General features: G+C 39.1%; 1 protein-coding gene across 3 annotated transcripts in view; it reads left to right on the top strand.

Annotated features, from left to right (window-relative positions):
- LOC126260850 (patj homolog) overlaps nt 1-18,599 on the top strand; it is a 470,272-nt gene that overhangs the window by 377,614 nt on the left and 74,059 nt on the right. For all 3 annotated transcript variants that reach the window (XM_049958261.1, XM_049958262.1, XM_049958260.1), the window contains 2 exons: nt 3,700-3,834; nt 13,316-13,474. In XM_049958261.1, the coding sequence (XP_049814218.1) occupies nt 3,700-3,834; nt 13,316-13,474 (294 nt within the window). The remainder of the gene's footprint in view (nt 1-3,699; nt 3,835-13,315; nt 13,475-18,599) is intronic.

The following is an 18,599-nucleotide window of genomic DNA, read 5'->3' as shown; positions in this document are numbered from 1 at the left end:
TAATGTTCGGATCGATCACATTTGACCTCTTCAAGGGGAGCTCCTCGTATTGTGCATCAAGTACATCGTGATCCCCTCACATCTGTCCTGCCATCTGAGAACACGTAATGATCTCCCTGCAACATTTTTCGTCGTCCTGCACCATGACTAACAGCAACTGGACTAGGGAATTACCGTTCCACACGTAGGCTGCTGTTAACACCACAACACAAATGATTGTAAAAAAGGTGCCGAGTTCGAGACTCGGTCCGGCACACAGTTTTAACCTGCCAGGAAGTTTCATATCAGCGCACACTCCGCTGGAGAGTGAACATCTCATTCTGGACAAATGACTGTGATTGGAGTGTCGCCATCGCAGGGAAGCGTGGACTGCTAATTAATGGCCTCGCATTGTGTGGAGCGATTAATCGCGGTTCTCCAGTACTCCAGATGACCTCGAATATGGCGGCGACCTCGGGAGATGCACATTATTCCATTGTTTCGGAGAGGCACAGCAGTGTTACTCCTAGCGTCGAGGTGTGGGCAGCAATCGTGTATGAGTTCAGATCACGGCTGGTAGTGATGGAGGGAACAGACTTCCTACATCCTCATTTGTTACCTTTCACGCAATTAACAGACATTTTATATTTTCATTGTTTGCGGTCAGTTTATTAAAGTTCATTTACATTGAAGGTAGAACGACTCAGCAAGTTTTTATTCTGCTTTCACTAGATCTAAGGAATTATCTTAACTGGAAATGAATTCTTCCTTCTTTTAATATTTAATGCTGGAATAAGATAGAGAAATTTGTGTTACAGTGAATGTTTGTTTAATACTTATTTTCAAAGGAAAAACACTCATTTGCACGATCACTCGACTTAGATTAGGTCTTACCAAGAACCCCTAGAAAGGCAACTAACATTTGAGGGAGGCAGGGAAGAGGGGTGGGGGGACAATGAGATAGGGCACCAGGTGGTATGTCATTTGGGTGGAGGAAACGTTGTGGGAAGCAGCCCTGACAACTATGTAAACTGAAATAGAAAACCACACAAATGCTGGTGGACATTTAGCGAGAAAAGTCGGTTGAACAACATTAACATTTCGTCATTCGTAGGCCTACAGGGTGACAATTATTAAACTATCTGAAATAAAATTGTCGCAACTTCTGAACAGTTTGCGTTAGGACGTTCAAACTGCACGGTTGGCCGTGGGGCATGATGGTAATTAGTATGTGAAGCATGGTTGGATTTAGAAACAAAGCCCACTTTCATTTGGATGGGTTCGTCAGTAAACAAAATTGGCGCATTTGGGCGATTCAGAATCCGAATTTCGCGATCGAGAAGTCTCTTCACCCTGAACGGATGACTCTGTGCTGTGCACTGTCAGTCACGGAATAATCGGTGCGATATTCCTCGATGCCGTGGTGACCACCGAATGTTGCGTGAAGGATTTGGAAGATGATTTCATCCCCATTATCCAAAGTTACCCTGATTTCGACAAGATGTGGTTCATGCTAGATGGAACTCGACCCCCTCGAAGCAGGAGAGTGTTTGATGCCCTAGAGCAACACTTTGGGAACCGCATTCCGGATCTGGGGTATCCAGAGGCCACTGACATGAGCCTCGATTGGCCGCCATATTATCCGGATCTGAACACATGCGACTCCTTTCTATGGGGCTGTATTAAAGACAAGGTGTACAGCAATAACCCCAAAACCACTACTGAGCTGAAAACAGCCATTCAGGAGGTCATGCAGAATTTCGCTATTCGTCTTCGTACATCATCGTCAATGATGGCACGCATATCGAACATATCATATCTTAAATCCGAATATCTTTAGTGACGTTTACATGTCCAGTAAAGTATGTGCACGCCGTAGTTTGTAGCTAATTTACGTTTTTTTTCATATAGTTCAATAATTGTCGCCCTGTATGTTCATCATTCTTGCCAACTCGTGTGAAGAAAATTGCCCCAGAAGTACAAAGTATATCAGCTACTATTATAAACGTTTGAAGTAATCAAACAGCTAGATTACTAAGGGTACGTTCAGCCATCTTAGACATCTTTCAGTTTAAACTGAGATTTGTTCCAATATTGGACTATGTCTGTAACATCTGAAAACATTGTGTTTCTGCAGTGTTCCACCAGTTTTTCCAAATATGCATTATTATTGCATTATTATACATTAGATGGAATCGAAGATTATCAATGCCACGTTATAGGCCAGCATCCGCAAATACCTTAGCCATTGTAGTGCTCCTAGGAAATGCAGTTAGTGACCTACATGCTCCTAACCCGAGTAAAAATATTGGTGCCACAACCATATTCATCCCATTAAATAATGTTGGCAGAGTTGTAATGTATCCTAGGGACACCCCAGATGAACAGGCAGTTAGAACAAATCTCCAGGCTAAACTATGAGTCATCCTTGAACAGGACACTGTGTTTACTTGCAGTAGGCAAGACCACATACTTGCCAAATCGAGCAGTACCTTTGTGTGAGGAGAATGACAGGTTAACAGGCATAGAAAATAACCTCTAGTAGCAAATGATACTCAGCCTGATGGGAGAAAGATAACCTAGAGCATGCCACAAGATCTCTAGTTACTACAGGTGTTATGTTGATCCAACAGCTTCAAATACTTGAGCCAAGAGGACCATTCTGATGTATACATTTTCTCACAACACATACACTGTGTGTCAAACATTCAGAGTTTGCAGTGAGAGCGATTATGCCCTGGATCTCTGCTCAGACAAAGTGCCTCCTATGATGTGTGTGTATGTCACACATTCTAAGTTGCTCTCACAGTAATTTAGTCTGTACGGTATCAGAAAGAAGCAGTGTTTAAAAAAAAAATCTTGACGATCTTTCAGTTTATGGCCAGGGGTTTGTATTAAACCAGGAAAATTACTTTGAAAATGTTGACATATTTTGTAGAAGTAACAGTAAATCAGATGAAGACCTTGTCAAGTATTAAATGAAATTATTGACTCACAAATTGCTACACTGCTGGCACACAATAAGACCCATGCTACAAGTGGAATTCATACAGTCCCTCTATTTCTTTCAGTATTTATATCTGCTTGTATTTTTCAAGTACAGTGTATGAATCATCCACATTTTCCCTTGTTGGGAAAATGATCTAATCTCCAAGCATCTAGGAGGATTTTTGGTTACAGAAAGCTGAGTGTTTTCAGAAATTATCTTTAATTAGATTTTGTAATCTTAACTTCAATACATGTTTATTATATCTGTGTGTCTGAGCGGTGGAGACTTTGTCTAGAAATCATTTCTTCTCCCCTGACACAACTTTGTGGTTACAGAAACTACATTATGTTTTTATTTCTCAGCTAGATCTTTCTTTCCTTCTTTCTTAATGTGTTCTGATGGCATTAGTAAAATGTTTATAATGATGTAACAATAGTATGCTCCTTGTTTAATGAGCTTATTCAAAGACTTTCAATTTGTACTTGCAGTTGGATGTGATAGCTTCAATTTCTCTGTATTTCAGGTTAAGTAGTAAGACCAGATCTTGAGATACAACCTGTCATGTGAGTTAAATTAGATTGCACAGTGTACATTGTTAGGTAAGGCTATTCAGTTTATCTAACTGAATGCAACACTTTTGTTTGATATTAAGCTGTAGTGTATTGTAAAAATGAAATATACTGTATATCTAAGAAACTGACCCATTTTCTCATCTTATTTGTCTTTTACAGCTGAACACAGAGTGGGCTCAGGTCGAAATTATTGACCTGATCAATGATGGCTCAGGTCTTGGATTTGGGATCATTGGAGGACGTAGCACTGGCGTTGTTGTAAAAACAATTCTGCCAGGTGGAGTTGCAGACAGAGTATGTAACATTTGTTACACTTTTACCATCTGATTTTATAAAATATATGTTAAGCTGTGTTACTTAAGCTTAAAATGTATTACATCAGATATGGAGGTGGAAGCCTTTTTTTATTATTGTTGCTTGGTTACCAATCAGGTTAATACACTTTGGAAAAAGCTATGCTTGAAGCAGAGGATCTGTGTTTAATTCTTCCTTTTTTTTATTTATAATTTTCTCCGTGTTGAAATAGATGGGTATAAGATGGTTAATAAGGTGAATTCATTTACATTGAAAAATAGTTCTTTTTCAGAAATTAATTTTGATTTGAACTTCAATTATGAAGCCTCAAAATAATGTTTTTAACTTGGCAAAAAAATAAACATCACATGCCTGACACATAGGTATACAGTTTGGCAGTATTACTTATACCCAACAAGTCAGTTGACCCTTGTCATCTATAAACATATCATCATGCAGGACAGTATTAGTTTTTCTGCCTCAGGAATCCAGTATGAGACTAAACTTGTTATCAGCAACATATGGTTTTAAAATGTTCTCAGGACATGTTTTGATAATGGATTTTGTCAGTTTCTTGGTTTTAAATAAGTCAATTAAATGGTTGAACTTTGGTATAACCTGAGGACCATATTTATTAGTAGTTCCTTGTAATCACAGGAAAATATTAGGCAACAAGTTTCCAGGCACCTAGTATAAATGTGCAATTTTATGTATGCTACCAGCTGCAACAAGGGTTCACTCTTCTTTTTTTTGTGAAAACATGTCGGATGTTTGATACTAACACCCTTTTTGGTAGGTATTTGTCATGTAATCATGATTAAAACTAGTAATAAGTGATGCTGTCTACATGCTCAAAATGCTGTCAGTTTCCGTATATCTTCATTGTTTTCTACATCCTTGTGTGAGACATATTTCATAACATGCCATTGACTACTTTTACACTTCAGTTTGAAATTCCTTGCTGCAGATAAAGATGCAGCAAACTTAAGCTCCATGTTGGTCAATACTAAAATGCTGCACATGCAATCTACATCTTGCGTATTTTTGCTGTCACGTTCTCAATATGATGTCAAATTAAGAGGCACTGCGCCATAGCTTGATTGTTTGGTTACTGTCTCATAATTTTCACTCAAAACTGATGAAGCATAGCTTGACTGAGACATGTTACAAATTATCCTGGGTTCACTAGCCTCAGCACCTTCCATTTCAACCTTTTGCTCTGTCTTTTTGATAAAGTTCTTCAACATCAACAAAAGTCCTTTTGTTCTTAAGCTTCACAAATTGCTCAGTGAAAGTTGATCCTGTTAATTTGGACTGCAGAGAAACAGACTGCCTACTTTGAGTAATGTGTTGATAATACATCATCTTACAGACCGAAACACAGCATTGACTTCTTGTGTGACATTCTCACAGTTATTTATTTCAGTACTAATCACAGGCTATGCATCATCCATTGTTAAAATAGTGGAACTGAAAACTTAAAGTAAGCAACCTGATATTACTGAATAAACATAAATGCGGTTTACAACAAATTACATACTACAATATCCATATATTACAGAAGCTCACTATATTATTTCACAAACAATATTTTACTGTGTGGATGTTGTTGTTGTGGTCTTCAGTCCAGAGACTAGTTTGATGCAGCTCTCCATTCTACTCTATCCTGTGCAAGCTCCTTCATCTACAAGTAACTGTCTGCAAACTACATCCTTTTAAATCTGCTTAGTGGATTCATCTCTTAGACCTCACCTATGATTTTTACCCTCCACGCTGCCCTCCAATAGTAAATTAGTGATCCCTAAATGACTCAGAAAATGTCCTACCAACTGATCGCTTCTTCAAGTCAAGTTGTGCCACAAATTCCTCTTTTCCCCAATTCTGTTCAGTACCTCCCCATTTGTTATGTGATCTACCCGTCTAATCTTCAGCGTACTTCTGTCGCACCACATATCGAAAGCTTCTATCCTCTTCTTATCTAAACCAGGGGTTCCCAACAAAGTTTTCTCGAGGACCCCCTCATCGAGCATGATTGGTACCTTGTCATATCGCAGTATCAAGTACCTAAAAAGCCAAATTAAGAGTCTTTTTATACGTTTTATATTTTTGGTACTTAGAAAAAACATTGACATGTTCATTATTGAAAAAATATTGAGATTAAGAGGCAGTGCGTGCAGTATAAGTACATACAGCAGAACTATTTGCCTCTATCTAATTTTAGTTTTGCGCCAGAGTGTGCTAGTGTCAGTTGGCTCTGAAGACACTAGATGCAGAAATTAGTGTTCGCTAAAGTTCTGCTCATACAGGAAGCTGCCAAAACAAAAAATCTGTTATCATACAAAATATATTTTTTGTTCTAATAGCATCTTGCGGACCCCTCTGGCATAGCTCGCGGACCCCTGGGGGTCTGCGGACCACCTGTTGGGAACCACTGATATAAACTATTTATCGTCTGTGTTTCATTTCCATGCATGGTTACACTCCATACAAATACTTTCAGTAAATTCTTCCTGACACTTAAATCTATACTCGATGTTAACAAATTTCTCTTCTTCAGAAACACTTTTCTTGCCAGTCTACATTTTATATCCTCTCTACTTCAATCATCATCAGTTATTTTCCTCCCCAAATAGCAAAACTCATCTACTACTTTAAGTGTCTCATTTCTTAATCTAATTCGAATTAATTTAATTTGGCTACATTCCATTATCCTTGTTTTTCTTTTGTTGATGTTCCCCGTCTTTTTACCCACTTCATCCTCTGGTGCCTTCACTATTTCATCTCTTAAAGCTACCCATTTTTCATCTACTTTGTTTCGTTCCCCTGTTCTTATCAACTGTTCCCTAATGCTGTCTCTGAAACTCTCTACAACCTCTGATTTTTTCAGTTTATCCAGGTCCCATCTCCCTAAATTCCCACCTTTTTGCAGATTCTTTAGTTTGAATCCACTGTTCATAACCAATAGATTGTGGTCAGAGTCCACATCTGCCTCTGGAAATATCTTACAATTGAAAACCTGTTTCTTAAATCTCTGTCTTACCATTATATAATCTGTCTGAAACCTTCCAGTGTCTCCAGGCCTCTTCCACATATACAATCTTCTTTAACCTATCCATTTCTCTTTTTAATTTTTCTAACCTACCTACCCGATTAAGGGATCTGACATTCCATGCCCCGATCTGTTGAATGCCTGTTTTGTTTCTGCTGATAATGACGTCCTTCTTAGTTGTCCCCACCTGCAGATCCAAATTGGGAACTATTTTACCTCCAGAATATTTGATCCAAGAGGACACCATCATCATTTAACCATACAGTAAAGACTTATGCTCTCGGGAAAAATTACGGTTGTAGTTACCCCTTGCTTTCAGCCGTTCACTGTTCCAGCACAATAAGGCCATTTTGGTTAATGTTACAAGGCCAGATCAGTCAATCACCCAGACTGTTGCCCCTGCAGCTACTGAAAAGGCTGCTGCCCCTCTTCAGGAACCATGCATTTGTCTGGCCTCTTAACAGATACCCATCTGTTGTGATTGCACCCCCAGTACAGCTATCCGTATTGCTGAGGCACACAAGCCTCCCCACCAATGGGAAGGTAAAAACAACATTGATTAAAATTTTAATTCTTCACTAATACCAATTGTTTGAGAAATTTCCTTACATGCCTTATTTATTTACCTTAGTAGTTTTTGTATTCCCACTAATTTTAACACGGAGGAAAATACACATGGGGCCGAAGGGGGGGGGGGGGGGGGGACACATGCATGCAGGATTAGAACACAGGTCCTCTGCTTTATAGCCAGGTGCCGTGGGTGCTCAGCCATCGCTACTTTCATTGGCCTTATTGGTACAAAAGTGGTAGTCATAAAAGTTTCTTTTCTCGATTCATCAGAATGCATGCACTTGCTTGCAGATGACGTATATGATGAAAAATGCTCAATTTTCAGTATATTGATCCCACTGATCCGGAGTCAATTATGCATCATGAACATTAGGGATGGCTTTCTCAAAAAGCAGGGTAGTGAGCTAGATTACCTATTGTATTTACTGTGAACCAATTGTATACAAGTTCAAATATCAGCTGGGCAGTTTCTGGGATCCTTAGTTAGTATACATGTGGAATTGGTAAACATTACCATTGTTGTAAAATCCTTTAAAGTGACTGGCAAATCTGCTTCATAGAGTAGGAGTAGAAATAGATACAGTATTGAACCTATTGGGACTCCAAATTTTGTGTTTCGTTGCTTAGAGTTTAGTTTTATTCCTGTAGTGCAGTTCATCCGTGTGTTCCTCAGTTTTGTGTTGTGGAGATACACTTCTATCAGTGCAAGAAGAATGCCAGTAATGCCATGATACTTTAGTGTTTTAAGTAGAATTTTGATGTCTACACATTGAAGGTCTTAGTAAGGACACAAAACTATAAATAGGTTAGTTTTTTTGTATGAATGCATGGTGGTTTTTCTTTTGGACATGTATGGAAGAACAAACACCACATGGAATCTGCAGCTGTGATACATATTATGTAAATTGAAGGTGGAGGATGGCGGGAAGGAAAGGAAGCGGAAGGAAGCAATATCAGCTGCACTGGGAATTTATGTGGAATCAGCAGTAGCGAGTGAAGACATGTGCTGGATTGGCACTCGAACCTAAGATCTCCTGCTTACAAGGCAGTTGCATTAATCGCTGTGCCACATGGACACACATTGCATGGCCAAAATCTATTAGATTTCTCTAACATGCTTTTCTTGAAAACAATGTGGAAAGTGTAGTTTAGAACTAAAATATAACAGATCTATGTGTAGTTTATATCATTGTTATGGAGTAATGAAAGGAGATTAATTTTTTGTGAACCATGCAAGAAAAGCAATACCAATTACACAAAGTTTGATACACTATAAGAGTGTTTGATTGGATGGAGTCGGGCTTGTATAAAATCTTTGCTGTGTAATGTACAAAGCAAAAGAGAATTTCACTGTCCTGGCCATGGTGGGCTAGCCGAGACCGACTGACTGGCATGTTATCGTCTGTCATTGGCATCATTAGATACAGTATGGAAGGCTGTACAGTCAGCATGCCACTCTTCTGTCTGTTTGTTGGTTTTCTGGACCTGGGAACCATTACTTCTCACTTAAGCAGCTCCTCAGTTGCCATCAAGAGGATGACTGCACCCTGTTCCAGTCGTCCTACCAAGAAAAAACCCCTGACGGTATGGGAATCAAAATGAGGTCCTCTGCATAGCAGCCTGATACGTTGATCATTGAGCTGTGGAGGAGGACCTGCTTAATATGTGGAGGACAATATCCATGACAAGGACTGTGAATCTGTACAAGCCCATGTTACATGATCTTGTGACTCCTCATATGTGTGGTTCACATATGGACTTTGAGTTGACTTCTACACCAGTAACTTTGGATTCCTGTGCTGTTAATAGAAATTACACTTGCTGCCCACCATCTATCTGCTAGCAGTTACTGCCTTGCTCACATCATACTGTGTCTCATAGGAGCACCATAAAACTCACACTCCCCCTCCCCAATCTCAATTCCTGGTGCTTCATGTACATTATTTACTTGTTTACAGAGTGTAAAGCCTATTGTGTCCCACGTTGGTAGGAAGGAAGAGCAAAAGGGGAAGGGTCTGTTAAACTCCAGCAGTTCAAATGTGTGGGGAATTGGTATCTCATAGGGAAATAGTAACAGTGGATGGAAAGCATCAACTTGTGTGCTTTGTGTGTAGGGCTGGAGGCCACATTCAACACGTTGAAGAGGCTATTCCACAACCATTTACCAAACAAGGTTGAACCAACTGCAGAGTGTGATGCACATTGGAATGTACAATGCGTGTTGTTTGGGGTTCAAGACTAATCAATAATTCTTACAGACTGCAGATTATCCACAGATTCAATTGTAGCTACTTCTTTTGAGTCCAGTGGAAGGCCTGCACCATAGACTTTGAAGGTTCTGTGACGAGCTAGGCTGTGAATTTCTGGACTGGGGCCACAATGTTGAGAACTGTAGGGCCCTCCGAAAAGGGTCAGGAGTGCACCACACTCAAGAGGCTGCTACCCTGGTGGCTGGATGTACGTGGAATGCACACAATGGTGTTTGACTTGGGCGACTCTCTGTCCATTTAGATAATGTTAGCTGTAGGAAACACCAAGATATTAGTATAAGAGCCAAATAAATGACCCCACAGATGAAATGACTAAAATCCTAGTGATCAAGTGCCAAAACATTCACTGAAAAAGTGCCATAGCTTGAATTGCTCCTAAAAAGCAGTGGAGCTCATATAATACTAGGTTCTGAAGCTGATAAAAATACAAAATGGACAGCAGTGAAATTTTTGGGATACGAAGTGTATCTCAGAAGGATAGACGATGGGAAGTGGAACTGGTTTGTCACAGTAGACAACAAATTCAAATCAACTGAGATAGAAACTGAAGCTACATATGAGATCACACTGAGGCAAGAATCAGTATCAACAGTGAGTATTAACTTGTATATGGATTTTTCTGTTGACCACAGAATAAAGCTGCAGATGTAACTGAAAACTTTATGGGGAACCTAAGTTTGCTAGTATGTATGTTTGGAAGTTATATTGTCATCGGCACTTGGAGTGGGCCATGCGGTTTGCGGCGCCATGTCACGGATTGTGCGGCCCCTTCTGCCGGAAGTTTGAGTCCTCCCTTGGGCTTGATGCGGTTTGCGGCGCCATGTCACGGATTGTGCGGCCCCTTCTGCCGGAAGTTTGAGTCCTCCCTTGGGCTTGAGTGTGTGTGTTGTTCTTAACATAACTTAGTTTGAGTAATGTGTAAGTCTAGGGACCAATGACCTCAGCAGTTTGGTCCCTAAGGACTTCACACACATTTGAACATTTATACTGTCATCATTGGAGGAGACTTTAAATATTCAGCCATCAATTGGGATGATTACAGTTTTATAAGTGGTGGACATGACAAGACATTGTGTGAAACATTACTAAATACCCTCTCTGAAATTTGTGTAGAACAGATAGTTCGGAAACACACTCATGCTAGAAATTTATTGGCTCTAACGCATTAGGCTTAACTGTGCTGACCTCTTTGAAGTTCCTGTAAGTGACCAAGATGTAGTTTTAGCAGCAATAATTATTAAAGTACAAAGGATAGTTAAAACAAGTAGGAAAATTCACATGTTCAATAAGCTAGATAAAGAGTCAGTCTTGTCATATCTCAAAGAGGAACTCAAAACTTTTGCCTCTCGTCAAGTTCTTGTAGACAAATGGTGGCTCAAATTTGGAAGAATAATTGATCATGTTCTGGATAAATAGGTACCCAATAAAACAGTTCATGATGGGAGGGCCTTCTGTGGTATACAGTTGCCATAAAGAAACTTCTAAAACTACCGTTGCATAATAGGTATAATACAAAACTTAGAGATAGAGAGATGCTGAAAGAAACTGTGTGGCAATCAAAAGGGTAATGTGTTAAGCCTTCAATGACTACTGTAACAGAATCTAATCAAAAGATTTCTCACAATATCCAAAGAAATTATTGTTATATGTAAAGGCTGTCAGTGGCACCAAAGTTAGTGCTCAGACACTCATTGATGATAAAAGAACCAAATAGAGTGTAGCAAAGCAAATGCCTAGAAACTAAAATCTGCTCGAATGAATAGTCTCATCCATGCTAATCAGTATGCAGTCTGTATCTTACTCCAGAAACCTATTACCAACATTTATTAAACAAAGTATTAGTATACAAGGTATCAAACAGACTCTGTGACTGACAAAAATATTATGAAAGGGTTAAGTTGCTATTCACCACTTAAAGGAGGCACTAATCACAAACAGGCACAATCAGAAGACTGCTAAGCATTTAAACTTTTGGCCAAAAGGCCACCTTCTGAAAAACATTCACAAAAGCACAAGTCTCTCTCTCTCTCTCTCTCTCTCTCTCTCTCTCTCTCTCTCACACACACACACACACACACACACACACACAAAAATCACTCTTGTACAGTAACACTGACTACATTGTGCTAGCACTGCAGATCATCTAGGATGAAAGTGTGTAGCGTGAGGAGCAAGAGGAGGCAGGAGTGGTAGGGAAGGTTGAGGAAGCATAGTTGACAGCTGGGATGGAGAGGCAGCAAGTGTACAGGGTAGGAATGTGGCAACAGGTGACTTCGTTTTGCCTGTAGGTAGGGAAGTGGTGTGATGATGACATGGATGAGTGGACTGGGAGGGGTAACACTTGTAAGGATATGAAATGGAAGGATCACATAGGCTCAGTTTTGAATAAAGCACATGACATACTTTGGTTGATTGGCAAGATGCTGCGTAAATAAAGGAGATTGCCTATGAATCAGTTTTGCATCCCATTTTAGAATGTTGCATGTGTGTGGGACCAACACCGAGCAGGAGTAACAGAGAATTTTGAACATGTGCAAAGAAGGGTGGCACATGTAGTCATAGGCACAGGTTTGTTTGACTTACAGGAGAGAATCACAAAAATACTGAAAAACCTTAATTAGCATTTGCTTTAAAATGGAAGTGATTTATCTCATGATAGACAACTTGTAAAATTTCAAAAATCAATATTAAGTGAAGAAACGAGAGGTATTCTTCAGTCATTATGAAACTGACAATTCATTCATGCCTCAGGCTGTGTCCTATCAGTCTTTTAGTCAAACTGTGCCATAAATGTCATTTCTCCCCAATTTGATTGAGAACCTCTTAATTAGTTATTTGATCTATCCATCTAATCATCAACATTCTTCTATAGCATCACATTTCAAAAGCTTCTGTTCTCCTCATGCCTGAGTTGCTTATCACTTTTGGGTCACTCCAGAGAAACACATCTTCATAAAGACTTCCTTACACTTAAATTTATATTAGATGTTAACATATTACTCTGTTTCAAAAATGTTTTTCTTGCTGTTGTCAGTGTGCATTTTACGTCTTCCCTACTTTTCCCATCAATTACTTTGTTGCTTAAATAGCAAAACTTTTAGTGTCTCATTTCCTTATCTAATTCCCTCAACATTGCCAAATTTAATTAAATTCCATTCCATTACTCTTGTTTTACTTTTGTGCTTATTCTCTTAATTTATTTTCAAGTCACTAGCCAATCCAGCCATCAGCTCTTTGTCATCTCTGCCAGAATTACCAGAAAATCGTAATTCCTTTTTTTTTCTCTCTCTCCCTGAACTTTAATTCACATTCCAAATTTCTCTTTGGTTTCCTTCACAGCTTGCTCAGTGTACAGATTGAATAACATTTATGACAGGTTACAACTGTATCTCACATCCTTCTCACTTATGGCTTTCCTTTCATGTCCTTGGATTCTTATATGAGGAGATTAATGCTAAACTCTGAGGTTACATGTAAAATAGGTAAATAAGTATAGGAAAAAATTACAACTAATAATAGATTTTTGTAATTGATAGGTATAATTTTACGCTTGCTTTTGTTTGAGTATTAAATATTGTTTTGTCTTTTACAGGATAATCGTTTGCAGAGTGGAGACCATATTCTGCAAATTGGTGATGTCAACCTCCGTGGAATGGGCTCTGAGCAAGTGGCTGCAGTTCTCAGGCAGTCAGGCAGTCATGTTCGCCTTGTGGTTGCGCGCCCTGTTGAACCCACCTCTCCTGATTATCAAGTATGTGCTCATGCCTCTTCCCCTGCTTTCAGCTGTCTTCTGTATCCACAAGATAGCGTACAACCAAACATTGTTCCTTACATTTTCAAATAAGTATATTTGCAATGTATACTAACAAAAGCTGTATAAATTTAATATTTATTAATTACATTCAGTCATATTAAATAGTCAGTCAGTCAAGAGTATATCCAAAATCTGAACTGCAGGATGGAGGCAGGAAGTCTACTCATTTGTTTCACTCTAAATGGCAAAATAGTTTTGAGGTTTGATAGCAAATGGCTCTGGGTGTACTTGCTACTTGCCAGTATCCATTACATGTTCCACCTCTTTTCAAATTTTTACTGAACTGATATGCCTGTCTATATGGCAGGGCATGATTTGAGTTTAGTTTGTGAAAATCATCTTATTTTGTAAGAGGGAGGAAGGGGGGTAGTGTAGGCTTATTAGATCAATTCAGCAAACAAATAGAAAAATTCACTGCAGCTTAGATCCTTACTGTAAACAGAAATTCATGGAAATAAGATTAAATAATGTTCAACCATAGATCCCAGATGTCGTACCAAAATAGATGTCTGTACAAAAATAATATTAACAATACTCACATTCGTTTGAACTCAATATAGTTATTGTCGTACTAGTTCCAGATCTGAAATTTTGAAACACAAGATATCTTACCCGACAGTGTGTGTATTTTTGGTTCAGAGTGGTTCATTGAAGAAATAACTATAGTCCATGGCTAATTAGTAGCAGGTAAACCAAGCAATAAGCTCCTAATTATATATACATATTTGTGAATTGTTTACAGCTAATGTTTTTTCTCACTTTTCAACCTCCATTGTTATATTCTTATCAGTGTGCACCCCTCCCCGAGATTTATAGAGTCTGCAGCTTCCATGACTTCTGTCAAACTTCTTCTATGGGATTGAATTTATTTACTCTTTCCTTCTGGCACTCACCTCCACATCTTACTTCCACTTTTATCATCTTCAGTTGGTTCTATATGATCATACCATAGTAACCTCCTCCTCTCAAAAGATTCCACTTTGTTCCCCTCCACTTATATAATTTTTCTGAACTCTTCATTGTCTCCTGTAATACATTTCCCTGAAAAGTAATAGATATTTTTCTCTCTCCTCATTTCTTGGGCTTCTGACCCAGATGGAGTGCCAAAATAAATGGCACTACTATTGTCTAATATAACATTATGTATAATCTTTTTATACCAACAAAAATTTTCAATTTTTAACAATATAATTTAATTGGATGTATATAAAATCTACTCACCAAGCGGCAGCAGAACGTGCACAAAAAAGGAAGTTTGTACTTGTGCAAGCTTTTGGAGCCAGTGGCTCCTTCCTCCAGCAGAAGGGTTGAATGGGATGGAAGAGGACTGAAGGAAAAGAATTGAAGAGGTTTAGGAAAAGGTGTGCATTTTCGAAAAGTCACCCAGAACCGTGAATCAGGAGAGACTTATAGGATGGGATGAAAAGGACAGATTTTCCTTCTCGAGAACCTCTTAATTTGTTATGTGATCTACTCATCTAATCATCAGCATTCTTCTATAGCATCACATTTCAAAAGCTTCTGTTCTCCTCATGCCTGAGTGGGTTACTCCAGAGAAATATATCTTCATAAAGACTTCCTAACACTTAAATTTCCTTCTCATCCTGTCTGGTAACTCTTCCCCGACCCACGGTTCTGGGTGACTTTTTACGAAATCTACCCCTTTACCTAAACATCTCCAGTCCTTTTCCTTCAGCTCTCTTCCTTCCCCTTCAGCCCTTCTGTTGGAAGAAGGAGCCATTGGCTCCAAAAGCTTGCATAACTATAGCCTTCATTTATGTGCATGTTTTAAATCTTTTCTATGCTCCTTCGATTGATAAGGACGGATATTTAGAACAAAAACAACATTTAATCCTAAAATTCGCTGTATTCAAATTGTGCTGTTCATCACAACCCACTATCATGTACTGTATCTATTTTTAAGCTCCAATTGTCGTGTTCTTCAAAGAGCTCCCTCACCTTGGTTGCAAGAATTGTCACTATCTTTTGCAATTATCATCTGGTCATTAGTGAGTAGGAGAGACTATTGTTTGCCACCACCCGCTGACAATCCCATCAGAATACCTTTACTTCTTCATGTCATTAATACTTCTTCCTGATATATTTCAAACAACAGAGGAGCTAAGGGACAACCCTGTTGTAGGTCATTGCTAATTTGTAATTCCACTCATTACATGTTACTCACTTTCACAGAGCTGGTGCCTCCACACAGCAATGCTCTAACTACATTAACATACAGTATTAACACACAGCTGTTTCCACATTTTCAGCTACATCTTAAATAATAGCAGTGTGTCACATACATTTTCTCAGTCTGCTAATGTTAAATTCACAGTTCAACCTCTCTAGATCCAACAAACTTCCAGGATGCTGGAATAGCTTGGGTCGGCAACTTCTCTTAATCAGAAGAATGCTTTTTATTCATCCGATGACTAGTTTCGGACCGAGACCCATTTTCAGATCATCAAGATAGTTGAAAATGGCATTTCTGATGATGTCAAAAATGTACAATAAATGTTCATTCTCCATTTTTGATGTATTTGTAAATGCCATTTTTTACTTCATTGTGATGATTTGAAAATGGGCCTAGGCCCAAAACTAGTCATCGAATGAATAAAAAGTGAAAATTTGCAACTTGGACTGCTTTTTCGTTCTACTCTCTAAATCTAGTTTTCCCTTGCACAAGTATGAAAATACCATCTACACATGACCATTTGATATTGAGCCTATTTTAGTGTGCTGATTCTTTAAAAAAAATTTTATCTTGTTTCTTAACATTCTTTCATAAAGCATAGCCACTGAACATGTCACACTTTCACCTCTATAATTTCTACAATCCTTTCTCCTCTCATTCTTAAACACAGAGGATGTAATTACCTTCTTTCATTCAAAAGGAAGATTTTTCCATTCAGGTATTTGTTAATAATACACTACATGACAAAAAAAAGTGAAGCACTCTGAGGAGGAGGAGGAGGAGGATACTAAATGAAACATCATGAGTTGAATGGGTATGTGATACGATATTGCACTGATTACAAAATCAAGTGAAAGTTACAAATAATTTGGCGATGTGAACCCACTAATCAGTATTAAATTGCACTCTCTCCAGCCTCAATGCATGCACTGATTCATTCGTGAAGGGCGTCTTCGTCTGAGACGAGCTGGCATTAGGACAGAGGTGATGTCCAATCTGGTCCCACATGTGTTCTATCAAGGACAGATCTGAGGATCTTGCTAACAACAGGAATGCCTCAACGTCATGCAGACAGTTCATAGAGACAAGTACTATCTCTGGATGAGCAGTGTCCTGTTGAAAAATGGCACCACGATACTGTCGCGTGAGACTACGGGATGTGTTTAATGTACCACTGTGCCATCGGAGTTCCCTCAATCACTACCAGCCGTTACCTGAAGTCACACGCAATGGCTCCTCACACGATGACCCCTGGTGTAACACTGCTGTGCCTCTCCAAAACAATGGAAGAATGGGACCTCTCCGCAGGGCATTGCCGTATTCTGTGATGGTGGTCATCCAGGATAGTGCAGAACTGAGATTCATCTTTGAATTCCGTGTGACACTATTCATCAGCTGTCCGTGCTTCCCACTCATGGCACCACTCTAAAGGCAACCATTTGTGTTCTGTTTTCAGTGGAAACCAACGCATGGTATGGTAATTCCCAAGTCCCCCTGTTGCTGGTCTCTTACAGATGTTGCGGGATGATACAGAATGTTGCAGAGTGTCCATTATTTGTTCTGGGATGGCACACAGTGATGTGAATGGGTCATGGTGTGCATGGTACATGACACATTGATTCTCTGTTGTGGTGTTCAGATGTGCTCAACTAGAACATTGACAATGAGTATGTGTGCCCTCACATTCCCATTCAATCCAAGATTCAGCCCCATACCCTCCACGGAGCTACTTTGTAAACATACTAATTTGGCTACCATGTAATCGTCATGGAGATTTCCTATGTTTTACTTCATCATTTCAGCTACTTCTTTATAATGCCACAATAATTTCTCATGTATCACTTCTTTTGCTGTCTTGACAGTCCATAACTTCCAGGTGATACAGGTTTCAGTTAGAATGTTGTCATTAATAAGATTGACGTTGTTGTTGTTGTTGTTGTGGTCTTCATTCCAGAGACTCATTTGATGCAGCTCTACATGCTACTCTATCCTGTGCAAGCTTCTTCATCTCCCAGTACCTACTGCAACCTACATACTTCTGAATCCGTTTAGTGTATTTATCTCTTGGTCTCCACTACGATTTTTACCCTCCACACTGCCCTCCAACACAAAATTGGTGATCCCTTGATGCCTCAGAATATGCCATAGCAACCAATCCCTTCTTCTAGTCAAGTTGTGCCACAAATTTCTCTTCTCTCCAGTTCTTTTCAATACCTCCTCGTTAGTTACGTGATCTACCCATCTAATCTTCAGCATTCTTCTGTAGCACCACATTTCGAAAGCTTTTATTCTCTTCTTGTCTAAACTACTTATCGTCCACATTTCACTTCCATACATGGCTACACTCCATACAAATACTTTCAGAAACGACTTCCTGACACTTAAATCTATAATCGATGTTAACAAATTTCTCTTCTTCAGAAATGCTTTCCTTGCCATTGCCAGTCTACATTTTATATCCTCTCTGCTTCGATTGTCATCAGTTATTTTGCTCCCCAAATAGCAAAACTCATTTACTACTTTAAGCGTCTGATTTCCTAATCTAATTCCTGCAGCATCATCTGATTTAATTTGACTACATTCCATTATTCTCGTTTTGTGTTTGTTGATGTTCATCATATATCCTACTTTCAAGACACTGTCCTTTCTGTTCAGCTGCTCTGCCAGGTCCTTTGCTGTCTCTGACAGAATTAACAATGTCATCGGCGAACCTCAAAGTTTTTATTTCTTCTCGATGGATTTTAATTCGAACTCAAAACTTTTCTTTTGTTTGCTTTACTGCTTGCTCAGTATACAGATTGAATAACATCGGCGATAGGCTACAAACCTGTCTCACTCCCTTCCCAAACACTGCTTCCCTTTCATGCC

The sequence above is a fragment of the Schistocerca nitens genome, chromosome 5, assembly GCF_023898315.1.
Source record: "Schistocerca nitens isolate TAMUIC-IGC-003100 chromosome 5, iqSchNite1.1, whole genome shotgun sequence".
NCBI lineage: Eukaryota > Metazoa > Arthropoda > Insecta > Orthoptera > Acrididae > Schistocerca > Schistocerca nitens.
Note: the sequence above shows the minus strand (reverse complement) of the source record. Positions and strands in the feature narration are given on the sequence as shown.